Source organism: Rhinolophus sinicus, linkage group LG02 (assembly GCF_036562045.2).
Source record: "Rhinolophus sinicus isolate RSC01 linkage group LG02, ASM3656204v1, whole genome shotgun sequence".
Taxonomy (NCBI): Eukaryota; Metazoa; Chordata; class Mammalia; order Chiroptera; family Rhinolophidae; genus Rhinolophus; species Rhinolophus sinicus.
Window position 1 is genome coordinate 72456813 of NC_133752.1, and position 19906 is coordinate 72476718.

General features: G+C 40.2%; 1 protein-coding gene across 4 annotated transcripts in view; it reads right to left on the reverse strand.

Annotated features, from left to right (window-relative positions):
* The window catches only part of LOC109438008 (mitochondria-eating protein), a 36434-nt gene that overhangs the window by 5467 nt on the left and 11061 nt on the right, over positions 1-19906 (reverse strand). For 2 of the 4 annotated variants that reach the window (XR_012493721.1, XM_074324567.1), the window contains exons 4-12: positions 18923-19035; positions 14809-14904; positions 12862-13173; positions 10716-11214; positions 9252-9410; positions 8218-8393; positions 4400-4523; positions 2489-2572; positions 92-137 (exon numbers count right to left, since the gene is read on the reverse strand). Coding sequence is in view for 2 of the 4 variants with exons in the window: in XM_074324567.1 (XP_074180668.1) it covers positions 92-137; positions 2489-2572; positions 4400-4523; positions 8218-8393; positions 9252-9410; positions 10716-11214; positions 12862-13173; positions 14809-14904; positions 18923-19035 (1609 nt within the window). In the remaining 2 variants the exon portion in view is untranslated. Of the gene's footprint in view, positions 1-91; positions 138-2488; positions 2573-4349; positions 4524-8217; positions 8394-9251; positions 9411-10715; positions 11215-12861; positions 13174-14808; positions 14905-18922; positions 19036-19906 lie in introns of all 4 variants that reach the window. The other 2 variants (XR_012493722.1, XM_074324568.1) reach the window with 2 other exon arrangements.

The window sequence follows — 19906 nt, forward strand, 5'->3', positions numbered from 1 at the left end:
AGGTAAAAGATGTTCCCTAGGAAGCCAAACATTTTGCTGCAAAAAGAGCATTAAAAAGCAGAAAACTGTTCATCTAAATCATCCCACTTACTTGGCAACCCGCATCTTATTGGAGAAGGACTGCGGCTTCGAGATACCTAGAAAATATAAGTGTAATGTGAATCACACAGTAGATGGGGCTTGATGAATGAATCCTTTTGACACTTTTTTCTAAAACCAGCTAAATGGTTTCTCGGAGACACTTAGAACTATGCTTCCCCCCACCCCACCCCAAGGTTGGGCACTGCGATTCCTTTTTAATTTCTTGAAGTAAATGGATACTCAACTTAGTTTAAATTATACTGTTAATTAACAGCTGGGCTCAGTAGCCTAGTTTTTATTGCTTTTGTTATTGTGAATGGTTGTTAAAGACTTTGAGATTGGATGCTTTGAGATTGGACATCCTGAATTAAAAACTTTCCAGAAAATTATTATTATTATTATTATTAACTAATTAAAGCTAAAATAAGCAAATACTGCCTGACAGTTTTAAAATCGAAACCGGCAGTTTTAAAATCATTTTATATGAATTATCTCATGTGTTCAAAATCCTGCCTTATTAAAGAGGGTCACTGGGCAGCCAGAAAAAAATCATTGCTCAAATCTCACCTTTGCTTTCACTAAGCAAAAGCCACCACCTGCACCCACAATGCTGTTATGGCTCAGAAATAACTGACTGCAGGCGTCATTGTTGCTCAAACACTTCACATAAATAGACACTAACAAAGATGGAAGCTGTTCTGGGTGCAAGACCTAAAATATGCCAAAAATCCAGACTAACCAAAAATATTTGTCTTTCATTTTGCAGGTGTACCAGTCTTGTGGTAAGGAGAGGATGGTGGAAAGGGACAGAATTTTGGTAGCAGTTCCACCTTTGGGAATATATCTTGTTCTCATCTAAAACGAGGCACAAAGTAGGAGAGAGGAGGTGCTTCAGACACGTACAGGGGTTTATTACCGAGGGACAGCGCCCATTAATAGCCTTCCAGTGAGCATCCAGAGGTAAACTTCGCCCTGGTTATAAGCACAATAGGGTCTAAACTGCTCCTTTTTCTAACGTGCCAATTCCTCTTAGAATGAGGAGAATTGTGATTCTTCCAGCATAAAACTCTCAAGATTTCCTTCTTATTCATCAGTCCACTAAATGCACTAGCCTTTGGCTTTTACCTACTATAAATATTATTCATGAATAAAGACAACTAAGTTATATTAAAATCTCTAAGAGCGAAAGAGCTGTGTTAGATGCAAGTCTTTTCCATTGTCAGGCCATTTGCTTCATCTGGAGTTTCCTCCCCAATTTCCCAGCTCACTGAAATTCTGCCAGATTAAGCTGAACCCCATCCTCACTACCAAACCCAGAGTGGGCAGAGGAAGCTCTGCCTACTCTGTGCTTCTTTTATAGACTGTATCACATCCACATTCAGTTACTTTGCTTACATCATATTAAATTTCCTATATTGAAACCCATTCAGGGAAGAGACCATGTTTTCGCCATTTCTATGTGCCAATCCCACCATAAATCTAGCATTCATCAGATACAGGTGGGGGGGGGGAAACATTTGATAAAGGAGCATGCTAGAGTACCAACAGATGCTCACGAAACTCAGTAAGAAAGTCGAGTCTTATTAACCGCAGGGGTTTTTGTTTTTGTTTTGCCGAGGGGGTTTTAGACGTTTGGGGTTAGAGCTGCATTGCTAGAGATAATTTCAGAGAAGGGGAGTGTTGCCAGATGTGGTTCTCCTTCACCATTCTCCCTAAAATAAGGTTGAACAAATATTTTAAAGTGTTTTATTGGAAGGAACAGCACTGTGTTAGCCTATCTGGTGTCCACATGTCTTGGTCCAGCCCTGCATTCAAAAGGCATTGACTAAATAGTATTTGTTGAATAAATAACAGTGGTGAATTATAATAACACTTTTAGTTTTCAGAGATATTTTGACTATTTTTTTTGTTTGACAGAGTATTAGTAATCCTCCCAAGAACTAATATACAAAGAGACTAACCTTATTCTTCCAACTTTGAAGTTGAGAAGAAAATTAATCCCTGCAATGCCCTTTATAAAATATCCAAAGCCAAACCATTTCAGCAATTTCTCCGAATCATAGAGTAAGTTCCAGAAGAAGCTGGGACCTGTGCCGAGGTCAGTTAAACAAGGTGTCCCATTCTCTGTTCAGAAGACTGATACCTAATACCCCATTTTCATTCATAAAACTATGAAATAAGTAAAGTCTATTAGTCTTTCAACTAAGTCAGAAAAAAACTGCCTCTACTTCCTTCTTTCTAGAATAATAAATTCCTTCTCCCAAGGTAGTATAAAAATCCATTTTGGGTGATTGCGACAGGTTCTCTTTCTACCTATAGACTTATAATCACCTCTTTTATAGGCGACTGTTGAAGAAAAAAATGTCGACAATAGGATGATTTTGTGTGAAAATGATTAGATATGTACCGTGCTTAAACCAATGGGATTACGGAGGGAGATGGGGCTTAAACTCCGGCTTCGACACCGACTTACAGACTGCACCGAATTCCACTAAGAAGAGAGAGAGAAAAAAAAAAAAACAGTCAATAGTCTGTGAAAACTCACATAGTTTAAAACAATATGCATATCCCACAGACCAAGGTTTTGCTGATATGATTACACTTGCCCATTACTGGTCATTAGCATGAGGTACACTCCCTTCATTCCTACCGTTGCCCAATATTTGACAATACATTTAGAGTATTTCTAAAATAGAAATCCCGTTACAATGAACTTGAGAATTTTCAAACTCTTGGTGCTAGTAGAATTTTGTTTTGATGAGTAAGTTGTTAGAAATTACATTAAGTTTGCAAGTGTTGGAGAATGTAAACTCCTTGTGGGCAGGGATTTGTGTCTGTTTTATTCATTGGGGATCTTCAGCCCCTAAACACAGTGCTTGGGTCATAAATAACTACTGAATACATAACTATTGTTGAATGAAATGATTAATGAATGAGTGACTGAATCACCACTGCTGCCCATCTACTCTCCAACTAATTTAATGAATAAGAGGAGAACTATATTCACTATAATAAGATTTCATCAGTAAAATCCTTCTTAAAAATTTCCCTTCATTCAAGTTTTTCCTTTTCCAAGTTCTTCCTTTTAGGGTATTCTCATTTTAATGAGAATAAGCTTGAGTTTAAGCTTGGGCAAATGTTGGTGATATGTTTGATGGGAGAGAAGGGGAAAAAAGGCAATTGCTATTTGATATAGAACATAAGAATAGTGGCTATTTCCTCTCCCTCCCTTCCAAATTGTACTACAGACAATATACAATAAGTTTCTTAACAGAGGGTGATTATTATAGGGGCAAGAAGCATGTTTTATGAGCTTACTCGTTGCAGAGAATGTGTAGTTGTCAGATCAACACAACCCAATTTCTATGGGTTCAACTTCCATAGCACAAAATATTTTATTGAGATACAATTAGCTGCAGTGGCTGCTTAAGCTGCAAAAACCCTATTCTTAAATTTTTTTTAAATGCACTACTCCCTTTCTCCACTATATGGAGGAAAAGCTGCCATGGCACATGTCCCCTATTCTCTAGTTCAAAGCGAACAGGAACTGAGACCACGCAGGTGGTGGCTTTGCTCTGGACCTAGAAGCTTCACTTCAGGAGTTACTTACCTCTAGGAATGGCAGGGTCAAAACTCCCTAATGTTCACTATACAGAATATGCGAGCACCCATGGCCAGCAGTTCCAACACCCAATCCCACCACAACACACACTCACACACATGCACACCTAAGACTATTTTGAAGGCTGCCCAATTATTTAGCATGTTCTACAACCAATGTATACAGGAAGCAACCTTCCAAAGGTGATTGGCTCCTCTCTCCCCAAGTCCTCTGCCCTCTTTTTCCCCATCCCTCCCCTCTCTACACATCATACCAAGGAGAGAACAAGGCACATTCACTGTTTTCCAAAAATAGAGAACTGTCGGTAAAAATTTGGCATCTGTTCCCTGAAAGTTAACTAATTAATTTAAAATGCTTAGAGTTACAGAAGGCCTCCAATAAGGTGACTTCAAAGGGCTTAGCACTTATCATAGCATAATATTGCTAAGATGGAGGAGGTAAATATGACTAGTTCCATCTTATAAATAAATAAAACAACAGGCAAAGAAATTACTGCCAGGAAATTATGAAGAATCATGAATGAGTCAAAGAAAAGAATTTGTTCTTTCCCTGCTTATCCTTTTCCTCTCCTTTGTATGAAATTTTATCAAACAACTCTTTATAAAATTCTTTTATAGAATCTCTGGGTTTATAAATGTTCTCGAACTTGTGAATCAAACACTTGGGATGAATTTTCACTACGCAAGGCATCCGTACAAAAGCCCCTCTCTTGGTGACAGCCTCTCCCTTCATGATGACAGTGTCATTCTCCATGAGCGCAGGCCACACGTGATAGAAGACCAAGGGGGCAGTGAAATCGGAGTCATAGCTGCGACGGTACCTGTTTTAAACACACAAAAGAAGGAGAAAGAGAAGTTAAACAATTATGTGGCATAACTGGGCAGGGGGACATCAGTGTAAATTTTCATTTGGATTAAGCTCAGGTCTAGATAAATATGGATCCTCGTGCTATTATTAAAGAGATGGTTGTGGGCTCTTAGAATAGGAACCAGTGACGACAAGGACCTGACAGGGACTCACCAAGAACAAGTCATGTCAGACTAATCTTGTCCTTCTCGTCTCAGGATTACAAGAGCTGCAATTCAGGGAAATCCTAGAGACTATGTTAAGTCCCATAGGCTTCCTACAAGATTTCTCATGTACACTTGCAGACAAAATAAGAGAAGTATAAGTGGGTGATTAACTTAAGTAGAGGGGTTCAATGATCATATCCAAAGTAGGGTAATTAATGGGTCAATGAGAACATGAATGAAGATAAAAAGGTCTCTCTCTCTCAATCTTGTGATAAATCAATACATTCAGCAATTGATCTGCATGAAATATAGAAAATTTGTCCAAAGGTGGGAAGTAGGTAGGAAAAAAAAAAAACAGATGACAGTATCAGAAAATAGCTTAACTGGCTGGAACAATAAGCTGCATCTAATCAGATCCAATGTAATGCGGATACTTATGGGGTCCTGCAATTGAGTCTAAAAAGCATTTAACTGCACAGAGAAAAGTGATAAATGGCTTAATCACAGCACAAGTAAAAATATAACAGATTTCAGTTGAACTCAAAACGAGTGAACAGTGTCATATGGCTGACGAAAAGAAAAAACTACTACAAATTAGCTGAATTAATAGAGAATAAAAATGGAAAACATGTTAGTCCTCATTTCAAAGCAGGGGACGCCATGCAGTGTGGACACTTTCTTAAACAGGAATGCCCAGAAGAGCATGGAGAACAGGCCAAGGAAACCCATCCATTTGTCAGGAAGTCTCAAACCCCCTTCATAGGAAAAAACCTGAAGCCAGAGTTCAGAAGGAGGAGAATTTGAGGAATGCTTTTACATGTGTGAAAGGCTGCTAAAGTAAAAAAGAATGAATGAAAAGGAAAAGCATTAGACTTGTTTTGTGAAATCCTAGAAGCAGAGCCAAATCCAACCGTTCCTAGCAACTCCAGTTTCCACTCCATAGCCATACAGGAGCGCAGGCCACAGAGAGCCCCAAGAGGCTGCATGTTCCCTCTGATTAAGGCATGGAAGCAGGAGGCCTGCCGGAGGTCTGGGAAATGTGCAGATTCCATGAACTGAAATGGGTGAATATTTCCGAGTGGGACCATGAATGCTCTAAGGAAAAAGGAATTTTAAAAGAGGCATGCAGATATTGTATTTTGTAAGAGAATCAAAAAGATCCAACTGCAGTGCAATGTTCTAATATTCAGCTCTTCCACGAGGGGATGCATGCTGGCAGCAGTCATCTGAAAGAATCTAGAAGCTGGGAGATGGCAAGAAAATATGACATGCTACAAGGCAATAGGAAATGCCATCGTTGTGGTTTTTATAAGCAAAATAAAGCTATATGGTCTCCATCATCACAAGCTGGTAGGAATAGGGGGCTGCCACCAACCCATAACCCTACAACCTGAGCAAAGACCCAGAGCTACCATTTCCTGAGAGCACACTACATGCCAGGCAGCATCCTTAAGTACTTTATCTGAATGATCTCAACGAACTTTCTATAGCCCTAGGAAATAGGTATTATTATTGCTTCCATTTGACAGAAGAAACTAAGGAACAGGAAAATTAAGTAAAATTTAAGTAAAAATGTAGCTCCCTAAGCCTGTATAGCTGATTTGTGGTGGAGCCAGGATTAGAACCCAGGCAGTTTGACACCAGAGCCCGTTCTTAACCATCAGCGTGGCCTCCTCCAGGATAATCTCCAGCTACATCATCAGATCTCATACAATTTAAGTAAAATGTTCTAAATTAAAGTTCTTCTAATTTATAAAGGAAACATTTACCATGTAAAAGTTGGTAGACATCTAGTGCTCCTAGATAAAAGAGTCTGGAGCAGTGATTTCCAAATGTTAGTGTGCAGAAGGAATACCTGGGTGCTTGTTAAATTACAGATTCCTCAGCCCCACCCCAGGCCTATACTGCAAAAATGACATGGAGTGTGATCCAGGAATCTGCATTTTTAACAAGTACTTGAGTAATTCTGATGCAGGTGACCCATACACCACATTTTCAGAAATCTGGCCTAAATAATGCAATAAAAACCAACGAAAGCAAAAAACCCAAAACAATCTGATTAAAAAATGGGCAGAGAATCTGAATAGACAATTTTCCAAAGAAGATATACGTAGTATGGAGGTTCTTCAAAAGAATAAAAATGGAACTACCATATGATCCAGAAATTCCACTTCTGGGTATTTATCCAAAGAAATTCCAAAACAATAATTCAAAAAGAAGTATGTACCCCTATGTTCATTGCAGCATTATTTACAATAGCCAAGATATGGAAACAACATAAGTGTCCATCAATGGATGAATGGATAAGGAAGATGTGGCATGCATATATATATATATATATATATATATATATATATATATATATATATATACACACCAGGGGTTCCAAAAAAATGTATGCAAGTGGACACTTTGGTCAACATTGCTCAAGCAGTAGTTCACCGTAACCAGAAGTGTCTGGACGCTGATGGTAACCACTTTGAGCACCTCTTGTAATTGCAGAAGTCAAACGTGACTTGTGTTCATCTCTTGTTATTGATATATATTGAGTATTACAATTTTAATACAGTTTTCCTTTCTTAAAATGTGTATATATTTTTTCGCACCCTCTGTATAGATACACACACATACACGTATATATAATGGATTATTTAGCCATAAAAATAATTAACTCTTGACATTTGTGACAATGTGGATGGACCTAGAGGGTATTATGCTAACAGAGATAAGAGAGAGAAAGATAAATACCGTATGATCTCACTTATATGTGGAATCTAAAAAACAAACAAAAACCAAGCTCATAAATATAGAGAACAGATTGATGGTTGCCAGAGGCATGGGGAAAGGCAAAATGGGTTAAGGAGATCAAAAGGTACAAACTTCCAGCTACAAAATAAATAAGTCATAGGGATGTAACGTACAGTATGGTGACTATAGTTAATAACACTGTACTGCATGTTTGAAAGTTGCTAAGAGAGTAGATCTTAAAAATTCTCATCACACGAAAAACAATTTTGTCACTATGCATGGTATCAGATGTTAACTAGACTTACTGTGGTGATCAATTCACAATATATGCAAATATCACATCATTATGTTGTATACCTAAAACTAATATGATGTTATATGTCAATGCTACCTCAATAAGAAATAAATTCTTAAACAATAAAACGTATTATAATACACACTTGCATTTATATAGCACCTTTCTTTTAAAAAGGTCCACAGAGGCTCCAGGCAATCATTAGTTCTCCCCAAGACCAATATGTTGAATGGAAATCATATTATCCCTCCTGAATCAGATTTGGCTGAGAAAGAAAATGACCCCAGGAGAGGGCCCTGCCCTGTAGTACTGGGAAGTACACAGCAGGGCCTGGAAATCAGGTGGTGTCTGTTGATTTCCCCACCCAGAGTCCTTTTTCCCTAAATTGTTCCCAGGGAATAGAGACAAGGTCACTTATTTATAAAGAATCCCTTTGCTTCTGCTCCTATGTCTCTTACTTGCAATCATTAAAAACCTCTCCATCGGCCCCAAATGCAATATCTAAGGGTGGCTCTAACGTCTGCATTTCAAAGGCAATGGAGCATATCTCCTGGATGAAGTTACTGAGGATGCAAAAGTCAACTTCCGGAGGGAATGAAATCTTGGGGTTGATATTCATGGCTCGGATCACATCCTGAAAAACAAAAAGATGGTATCACCTTGTTACCAACCTGTGACATGAAACTGACAATCCTAAGGATATTATGACCAATGGAAGGTGGGGAAAGAGCATGGGAGTAAAAACAAGCTACAGTAGAGAAGGATTACATGTGCTAAAAGGAGAAAGCCTCACTGATAGGGAAGGAGGAGAGATGACAGAGTACAAATGACATACTAAAGGCCTCAAGAGAGTCTCAAAAAAAAAAAAAGAAACTAAAGAAAAACACTTAATAGATTTTATTTATCCTTTCCTTATTTCTTTTTATTCTGGGCAAGTTATATGCCAACACAGAACTCTGACTTGTTCATAATCTGTAATAATAATAATTATTGTAATAGCTTGCTTTTATTGAGAGTCTACTCCGTGCCAAATCTTGTGCTAAGCAAATTACCCTCTTTCTTTCATTTACTCTTCTTGAGAACTCTATGCGGTCATGACCATTGTTGTTCCAATGTAAAGATTACAAAACTAAGGCACAGAGAGGTTAAGTAAATGAGCAAGGTCACACAGCTAGTAAGTGGCAGAGCCAGGATGCAAAGCCACACTAACCTATCCCAAAATTTTTGCTCTTAAGCACTATGATATTCTATCTTCCAGTCATAAGACTCTAAAGAACAGAACTATAAAGTTCAGAATAGTTTTCCCCATAAAATGTCTAAGAAAAAAACAGCCAATAATGGCTGGTTCTACAAAGTAAATTGGGTGCTGCTCATTTCTGCTCTTCTATTACATAGAAGCAATACTAAGCACTGAATGGACTTCTGAGTCATTAGTATTCGGTATAAACATCATCAGCAGCAAACCATCCCTAATAAGAGACCCAACACTTACATTTACGCTGCTTTGGGCATCATACAGATCAAGATGACAAAGGATGTAATCCAAAACAGCAGCCTCAAAGTCATTCGTCCCCGCATAAGACGGTGTCAACGATTTCCTCACACGGATCTTGAAATGTCTGAATGCCATTTTAGCCACATGAAATGCCTCCTGCGCATAAAAATTGCAGTAAATTTATTTGGTGAGAGGAGGCAGGCAAAGATGTGCAGAGCAAGAGATGAAGAAAGAACACCCATCAAAAATTCAACATCACATGGATCTTCTAATAACTAAACACAGTTGGTCAAAACTATTTTTAAGCTGGGAGAACATACACATCTCAATTTTGAAATAAATACATATATGACTATTCACATTCATTAATTTCAAGACAGCAGACCATCATTCTGGTAATCCTGAGTGCAGGAAGCAGGACGGTACAGATTCAAAGAAATAAATCATCTGTGATTACGTAAATACTGGAAAGATGCTAGTTGTTGCTATGCTGTCACAGTAATACCATATTACTGGTGAAGAAATGAGAGAAAATGATCAATCTAGGGTTTATGCAGTACACAGACACACATCAAAGGTCTGCCATGTTATCTGGCACATACACAATTCAAGAATTATGTATGAAACGCCTGTTATGTAGTCAGCATTGGGAAAACTTAGGTATTCGTGAAAGACATGGTCTCTATGCTTATAGAACTTTAACCAACTCAGAAAGTGATTCTTAATTATATAAACCAGGGGCGTGCAAACTTTTTCTGTACAAAGCCAGATAGTACATATTTTAGGCTTTAGACATAGTATCTTTCTCACTTTTTTTTACTACCCTTTAAAAATGTAAAACCCTTCTTATATTCTTAACTCTCAGGTGGTATTTCTCTTAGAAATACAGGCCAGGGACAGCTATGGCCCACAGGTGCTAGTTTGCTGACCTCTGATATAAATGAATAAATACAGCATAAAGTTCAGTAGATTCTGATCATTCTGCTCCCACACCCATGTTCTGTTCTGTTGTTTTAACATTTATCTGTTCTCATAAGGAATTCAGCAGCTCAATATGGTACTCAAGGAACAAATGCATTTGCTTTGGGATTTAGGATTATATATAAGCACTTTTTAATCTGCCATAGTCAAGTAATATATCCACTGGTGCACCTGTGTCCATTTAGAAAATTCAGTGCAAATCAACTTAGTATGTACCCATCTGAGATAGTCCTACAGCTATGAATACTTCAACAGATGTCTGGTCGGTATCGATATTAATATATATGAATAGTTATTGATTGTGAAAAATGACTCATCCTAAACACTTGCAATGGAAGGAAGAAAGGAGGGCAGGAGGGAAATCCCTCCCTCTTGCAGGGACCTCAAGCTCTACCAGTCTTTTTAAGCTGTTCAGTTAACCAAAACTTGTGTCCCCGCTGCGCCCAAGGACCTCTGGAGCGCAGCTGGAGTGTCACATACCACTGTGGCGATGTAAATGATGCGCTGCAAGGTCTCGGTTTTGTCGATGCAGCGCCGCAACAGGCGCTGGGCATCCAGGCGGGCCTGGGAATAGGCATCGCTGAACCGGGACAGGAGGGCAGCCCTGCGCGCCGCACTGGATAGTCGGGCGCGATTCGGAGACGGGGTCCTGATCTTCACCACTGCTGCTGAGGGACTGCCTGCCCGGCTGCGGCTGGGGCTCTGGCTGCGGCTCTGGCTGCGGCTGTGGCTGCGGCTGCGGCTGGGGCTCTGGTTGCGGCTCTGACTGCGGCTGTGGCTGTGGCTACGGCTGCGACTGTGGTTGCGGCTCTGGCTGCGGCTGTGGCTACGGCTGGGGCTGCGACTGTGGTTGCGGCTCTGGCTGCGGCTGTGGCTACGGCTGGGGCTGCGACTGTGGTTGCGGCTCTGGCTGCGGCTGTGGCTACGGCTGGGGCTGCGGCCGCGAGGGGCAGGGCTAGGAGACCGGCTCCTGGCGGACCTGTTGATAAGCAAGAATCAGCAGGGAGGCACTTTGATCACTCTGATTCACTTCTCTGTCCTTCCTGGACTCTGCTGCTCCTCCCCACATAAAGTGCAAACATACTGAGGAGCCATGCGCCCCTGCAGGCGGGGAACGCAGCTGCCTTCCTGACCTCTCCACTAGGCCTGTCAGAGGCACTGTGAATCCATGAGGCCTCAGACGTGACCACAACCACCAGACAAGACTCGATATTTATTTGCAGGGTGAATTAGAATTAATAAAACCCTTTCACTCATTGAGGACTTCAACGTATCCTTTAAGCAGCCCTGTGAAGCCAGCATTGATTGTTGGCCATTTTACAGATGAGGAACTTGAACCTCAGGAAAGTTAACTGGCTGTCCTAGACTGACACAGCTAGCAAGAGACCGAGTTCAAAAAGAAGTGAGATTTTCAGTATTCCGTGCCCCAACACCTCGGTAGACATTGTGGTATAAGAGCTCACACCACAGGAGCCGTATGTGAAAGAAGATTTATGTTGCCGTCCCAGCTTCTCCATGTCACAGCAGTGGCAGCGTCTGCAATCATTTCTCCTCTCCAGAGCCTCAGCTTTCACCCACATAATTTTTGCTCTACTTCAAGGTAGGGATGGAGGTTGGACGATCAGGTGAGCTAATACACGTGGATTGGAATTGGAAAGCACCATAGCAGTGAAACGTGACTACCAAGTACAATCTAAATTATCAGACTAGCTAGCCCAAAGCAAATGGGCCCCCAAAAGGGGGCCCATGTAGAAGAAACCATGGGGCAAATGGCAGTGCAAAGTGGACTCTAAAGGGGGGGAGGAAGCCCTCATTTATAGTGTTTGCCAATTGCATGGTGCAACAAATACTCCATCCATGGCCAATTTCAAGCTATCAATGTGATGTCATTGAACGCAGAGTTAGGCAAAAATGCACAGAAGCCACTCCTAGGAGCCAGTACAAGGTGGTGGCAGCACACTGACGGAGTAAGTCCCAAAAATTAAAGACTAAGGTGACATTTAGGGGAACAGGGTGCGGTGGTGGCTTTGATAGCCGGAACCAGGGCATGGGGGGAGGGAGGGAACGTTAGAACAAAGAAAATGCAGCAACTCCAAACAGAAACATACTGTTTTGTCCTCACTTAACACTAACTGAATGACCGGTCGTAACGTTCTGTCCATCGCTAGAAAGGAATTTCACAAGAAGAGGTAGCTACACAGCTATCACACACAGGCAGCTATAAAAAGGAACTGCCCTCCAGTAGAATGACAGCAGGTCATCATCCCTGGAGGGAGGGAGGACTCTGAGGACGCAGAGACCTTCCTACCATGGAACATTCATTCTTGCATTATAGGCCCACTCAAATCTGGTTTCAAGCCAAAGAATTTTCCTTTCTCATACGTCTCAGTTTCATTCCTTAAGCCCCGTCGTCAGCCCCAGATCAGTTAGTGCCTAAGTACTCGGGATCCAGGGAGTGTTTTCTCACCCTGGAAGGGTGCAGTCAGAGAAAGCCCTTTACAATTCAAAGCTTCCCATATTGTTGGGGTTTGGGTTCAAGCATGTCATTTTACTTTGTTTTCCAAGCCAGGCTTGTATCACTAACAAAAGGAACTTAAAGGAAAGTGTCTGTGAGAATGTGACGAACCTTCCTTGAAGTGCAGATTTTTCAGCACACAGAGCAGTGATCTCGTCCTTCAGCGTTCGGATCTGTTTCTCATAATCGCATATCGTTTCCGCGTTCCACTTATCCGAACTGTGCTTGTCGGAGCTGCGGTTGTCCCAGCCACGCTTATCGGTGCCCCACTCGGATCTCCTCTGCTCGGAGCTTCTCAGATCCGGGCTCCGAGGCTCCGAGCCTCTGGACTCTGCACCGCGCTGCTCGCTGCTCCTACGCAATGAGCCTCTACGCTCTGAGTTCCTGTTGCGGGCCTCCTCTTGGGCTTGAAGAGATTTAAGCCTGAACAGACACACACACACACACACACACACACACACACACACACACACACACAATTTTAAGGGAAAAAGAAGAGAGAGGGAGGGAAGGACGTAGGAAAAGGTAATAAGCAACAATCGGCATACTTAACAACAGAGGCTACTCTACTTCGTATGCTATTATTGCATTGGGGAAACTGACGGAAATACGTAGGAATTGGCAATTAGAAATACTTAGGAAGTAGACTTGCCAGGGTCAGGGGCCACTCCATGTCTGCAGTTTGCAAGGGAAAAGGCTCTTGATGAGAAGAGAGGCATGCAGATCTCTAGCAAAAGCAATACGGGCCTATAGTCATACTGTTCTATATTGGACTGATCTTAACTGCACAAAACTCTGGAAACATTTGACCTCCAAAACCTAGTCCTGAGCTGGACAAAAACATAATCTGCTATCCTCGCCAGAACTTCCATTCTCTAAACAGATGGAATATGGGGATAACTACAATGGGAATTGAATAACATCCTCAGAACTAGGTGGAAGTGTGGACCTATGAAAATAATGTATTACAGAAACAAACAAAGCTTTGGAAATAAAATTGACACCTTTATAAAGATACAAAGAGGCATGGCCACCATAAAACAGAAGCAAAAGCCATAAGAAGAGGACATGCTGTGATGAAAAGACAACAATGTAAGATGAAAAAGGTAAGGGGTAAGACTGAGAAGGATATAAGAAGCTAAAAAATGCAATAGCAGAATTAAAAGCTATGCTACAAACAGTAAAGAACAGAATCAGGGTTATTGGAAATCACTGAGTAGTATGATCAATGTATTTGAGAAGGCATAAGATAGGAATAAGAGATTAAAATGATGAGAGGGGAGATAGAAGTGGAAAACATTAGCTCCAAGTTAATATTTACTGATATTCCTGAAGAAATCAGAACAATTGGAACGTGTAAAGACAATAGAACGGTATTCATATATGTATTTACATATATGTATTTTAATACAATTTCTACTTGTTCTTTTTGTGGGAATCAAAATTAAGATCATGGAAGGTATAATCTTAAAGGATCAGTGTCCATTGCCCCTTCTAGAAATGTATCTTTGGAGAATCATCTGAAATTTAAACTAAGACTTGCCACAGAAATTACCACAATGTTATTTCCAGTGTTGAAAATTGGTATCAAAATAAATAGTCAATATTAGGGAAATACCCAAATGATGGAACATGATACATCTATTCAAAACTAAGTTCTGCAACATTTTTGTCTTAGTAATAGATAAAACACAATGTTAAAAGAAAAAATGGGATCCAAAATTGTAAACTTATACTTATTTTGTAGTCTTAACACTATTTTTAATGTATAAATTGGAAGAAATGTCAAATGGTAATGGTAACTGGTTTTGGAATTATGAGAGGGATTTTAGTTTCCTTCATACTATATTGTACTTTGATACTTTTCTCTAGTAGATAGGTAATGTTTTCGTAGTAAGAAAAATATATGAAACACTAATAAAAATATTGCTGCCTTTCCTCTTTCAATGTGGACAGATTCTTTCATATTGTAATGGAACACCAAAAAAAAAAAAAAAAAAAGCTAAATTCAAAGATTAATCAGCAGGCTGCAGTAATCCTGTCATTTCTTTTTCTTACTGATTTCTTAGCTGATTTATTTCCTCCTCTGCAGCCAAAAGGGATATGGCCGATCTGTTCTTGGTTTCTTCAAGAGTATTTTCAGTTTCAGCCAGACTGTAAAAGAAATCAGTAACGAAAGACAGATTTTCTAGAATTGGCAGACTTTCTAAATCAAGACATAGTTTCTTTCAGGAATTTTTCACATATGATATAAATTCAACATAAACAAGACCAAATTATAAGACATCTGCATTTAATCAGATAATATTGCAAATAGTATGGGGCACTACTTGTATGCAAAAACATGCTAGCATCCTTTCTCAACATTAAACACAAAGAGGTTACAAAGCTACTAGCCCTAAAAGACTATGTAATAATTATTAATATTAAAATGTAAAGGACAAAGAAACTTGTTCAATTCCTCCTTCTCACCATCCTAGTTCATCTGCTCTAATTACACCAAATTCCCAGATTGCCTCGCTCTATAAAAATCTTTGCTTTTCTACAATACACTACCACCTATTCTCATTATTTTGCACAGTAGAGTTGCCATGGACTTAATTTTCCCAGATTTCCTAAATGTAAAAAAATTATTTGCCCACCTATAGAGAAAGCCCTCCACAATTACACCTGACTACCAAGTATTTAGTGTCTTCCTGCCTCTGACTTCCATCACTTATTAAGCACGAGTTTCCCAACTTTTCCATGTAGCTCAGTCACTGTTAGTGTGAAGGACTCTCTCCATTGTAGGCAAATCATAATAAATCATACTATTCTTTAAGTCTATCTAAATTTAAAAGGAAAAGGGAGTGTGATGGATGACATTGGATGAAGACCAATCAATGGTTCTCAATTAAGTTGTCCTAGTGCAGTGAGAGATCACGGGCTGGCAAAGGTTTCTTGACTTACTCACCCTACTTCCTTAGAACATCCAAGCTCTTCCATCACAGTGGCCCTGAGGCGAAGATGGTGCAACTATCTTCTAAACTCACACCAGTCTTCCTCATCCTGCCAATGCCACTCCACATACCATCCTCGACTGTCTCAAGCCAAGTTTGTCTCCCCTTCTCCTGAGCAACTCCAACACTCGGTTCACATTTACAATCTCATTACAAACACACTGTGAACTACTTGAAGGCAAAGATTTTGTTTTACTCATCTCTTTACCCTCAGCACCTAAACTAGTACCTGTCACATAGTAGATATTTTTTAAAATCCTGAAAATGAATGAATGAACCAAATGTCTAAAGTCTAAAACAAAGCCATAGTAGCAATAGCTTCACAATAGGCCTCCAGGAGATTCGCAGGAAATTGCTCTGATCTAATTCAAATGTGAATATGTGACAGGTTTTAAAAGGCTTATATGGGAAAATGAACATTCTTATCAAGAGAAAACTGTAGAAAATTAAAAGAAGAAACTAGACTAAGAAAGGAAGGAAAGTATAAACAAGAAGAAAGTAATTTTTTTTTCCTCTCAAGAGATGGATGAATTTCCTCTCAAGACGTGTGAGCACATATCCATGCAAGCAAACGTACATGCTAGTTTGGTGCCCTTGGATGACATACAGAGAGAAGAAAGGGAGGTACTTCATGTGCCAAGAATTGTTTTAAGCAGGTTAATATTTATTTAAATTTCTTACAAATTTATTCATTCATTGAGCAAATTCTTGAGCATTTACTATGTGCCAGGCATGATGCTGGATGCTGGAGACACGTCAGTGTCAAAATAGCAACATAAGACAGTAACCCTTTGGAGCTTCCAGTCCAGTGGATCATAAATATGCAAACAAATTTTTCAAAGTTACAAATTGGGGTCAGTGCTATTCTCAGATCATTGTGAAGGAGAATTAAAAGAGGAAAGAGGAAAGACCTTTCGACGTATAGTGGTCACAGACAGACTTTGAGAAAGTCACATTTAAGCTGAGAGCTGAAGGATAATAAAGAGCCAACAATGCAAAGAGCCGGCAGAAGACTTCCATTTTCCTGAAAGAGCACAGGCAAAGGCCTCCAAGTGAAGCAGTAGACAGTGGACTAGGCGAGGGGAACCTGGCAGGAGACGAGGGTGGAGCGAGAGGTCAGGCCAGTTCATGCATTGTTGTGACAGCCCTGGGAAGGAGTTTAGAATTGTTTCCTAGGAGGCAATAATGCCTTTATATAATGATGCCTTATATAAAAACATTCGTGATGCCTTATATAAAAACAGAATATGAACCACAGGTGGATTCAAAACAAAACAAATTTAGGAAATCTGGGGGAAAGCAACAAGCACCTACCTGTGTGCAACTTTCACATGGATGGTGGGGACGGGGGATGTGTATATTAATATATAGATAAAGAGAACACACACACAAATGATAAAGCAAATAGGGCCAAAGTATGCGAAAGGGTATGTGGATGTTCTTAGTACCATTCTTGCAAAGTTTCTGTATTTGCAATAATTTCCAAATAACAAGTTTTAACAAATGCATGCAGTCATAGTTTCTTGGTCCACAGTGCCCCTCATAGGTAACTACAGAGCCATAGTGACAGAGAGGGAGGTAGGGTTCCTGGCTCCTATTGGTGCTGATAGACGTCAAGAGCCAGCAAAGACTCGAAGCCCTGCCTCACAACTAGAGGCAAATGGAGGGACCTGGTCATCAGCAGCAGTGGCCAGCAAATGTCCACGGAGACCTAACCAGACAAAACATAACTCACCAACCTTCAGCACAAGACACCAGTGCCCAGGTGTAACTGAGGACAGCGAGAACCCAGCGGGCAGTACAAGACCAAAAGGCCCTCTCCTCCAGCGCCAGGAGAGCATGCAAGCACCCCTCAACCCCTAGATGCCAGTCTAAGGAAGCAGGAGGGCAATGACACCCCTTGACAGGGGAAACACAGCCCCTAATAGAAGTTTGAGCTTGGAATTAACTGAATATTTACATAAAAGGAACTACAATAAACCAGAAAAGAAGTGGCACATTTAAGGATCCTCCTCACCCCACTCCAAACCAGCTGACATTAGTTGAAATAAGTTGCAGAAATTTAGAGGAATTATGCTCTTTGTACATTACATTTGTAAACTTTGCTGCAGCTATAAAACTGCTTATTGATGATAGTTCCAATCAAAATAATGAATGGGAGTGTGTGGAGGTAACTCTGTGTGTGCGTGCAAGAAAAATGTCTGGAGTAACATATACCAGAATATTAACAGGTATGAGATTCACAGGGTGATTTCCATTTTGACACTTTGCTGTATGCATTTTGAGACAGAAATTTGTATTTTCTAATCAGGCAGAACTAACTCATTCGAGATGGTTTCCTTAGAAGGAAATCTCAACAGAGAACAAGGCAGAACACCACACCCTATTCTATCACAAGCCATAACTAGTTAAAAAAGCATTCCTTGCTCTCCCATATATGTCAGCAGTGGAGCGATGCTGTGGTAGGGGTAACACCTTATTGATGTATTTGTGTTAGGTCCTTTGAATGCAGTTTCATACACACATGTCTACCTTCCTCAAGTACAAGCCAAAGTTTGGGATTTTCTTGGCAGTAATTCCTTAAACTTGTTACCCTGACTTTGCACATAATAATGCATCTGATATCTGTTGCTGCCTGGCATTGCTTCATTTTTTAAAAACACATTTTTATATCTAATCGTTATTCCAATGTCTCAAATTGTTCATTCTTTAAAGAGTCTGATGCCTCCGTCCCATCCCGTAAATGCGTACAACTGACAGATAAATGCAGCCTGCTTCATCTTGCTTTTGCTGTTTCTCTTAATTTTTCTCTTTACCTGATCTTACACCCTCCTTAACCCTTCCCTTCTGCGTCTCGAATAGATTTTCATGTAACAATATTCCTCCGTTCATAAATATGGCTGATAATGAGCTTATGGAGAAGAAAGAGCTCCGGGAATGGAGCCAAGGGGAGCAGGGTCTTGGGGATCATGACTTAATATAGAAATCCTGTCCCCAGGTTCAAAGACACTGACTCCCAACACACAGACACACACACACACACACACACACACACATTACTTATTAGCAAATGTCTACATTTTACATGAGCCATTATTCTCCTTTCAAACTTAAAAATTAAATGAAGAACAAACAATTCTTTTTGAAAAAAAGAAAACTTTCATTCCTCTTACTCGTCTTGAACCTGGTTGAGTTGATTACGAGTTGAGTTCAGCTCAGAGTCTAATTGTTTTATATTCCAATCCCGAACACCAGACTCTTTCTGTTTCTCCTTAGCAAACATGGCCTGCAATGATACACACATCAAAAACTAGTCTGAATATATAAAACAACATAGATAGACAGATTGCAAAAATAGTAGGCTGAGCAAAAGAAATCAAGCCCCTAGCACAGGGGTGTCCAAACTATGGCCCGAGGGCCAACTGCGTCCGCAATCCATTGTTAATTGGCCCGCAGCAAATTCCAAAAATATATTTTGTTTACTTAAATAAACCAGGTGAGGCAATGCGCACTTCACCTCGAGTGAGTGGCCCAGCTGTTTGTGTATTTTACCGCATATGGCCCTTGGTAAAAAACGTTGAAAAAAGTTTGGACACCCCTGCCCTAATGTATGGTTCTATTTACATGCTTCTAGTGCAGGCAAAATTAATCTGGACTGATAAAATCAGAAGAGTGGTTGCCTTGGGGGTGGAAGGAGGTGGCTGGGAAATGGCACAGGAATGCTGATGGAATTGCTTTAGAACTTAATAGGGGTGTGAGTTACAGGGATACGTGCATGTGTCAAAATTCATCAACCTATGGATTTCACTGTAGCTAAGTTATACCTCAATTTAAAAAAAAAGATATTGAAATATCATCCTATATCTCTATACCCAGAATAGAGATAGGGGGTAAAGAATCTAAAAAGCATACGAAAATCCCCAGGGGGGAAAAAAACTGCTTAAAGACAACTGCTGTCTATAGAATACTTAGCACTCTGATTCTCACAATGACCCTATTAAACCAGCAAAAGCATTGTCTCCATTCAGCAAATGAGGACACTATGATGTAAAAGTTTAGGCAACCTGCCCAGGACCACAGAAGAGGAAGCAGAATTCTGCCCAGAGATCTCCAGACGGGAATCCTTCAGCTACTGCCTCTAAGGCCCTGTTGCTTAC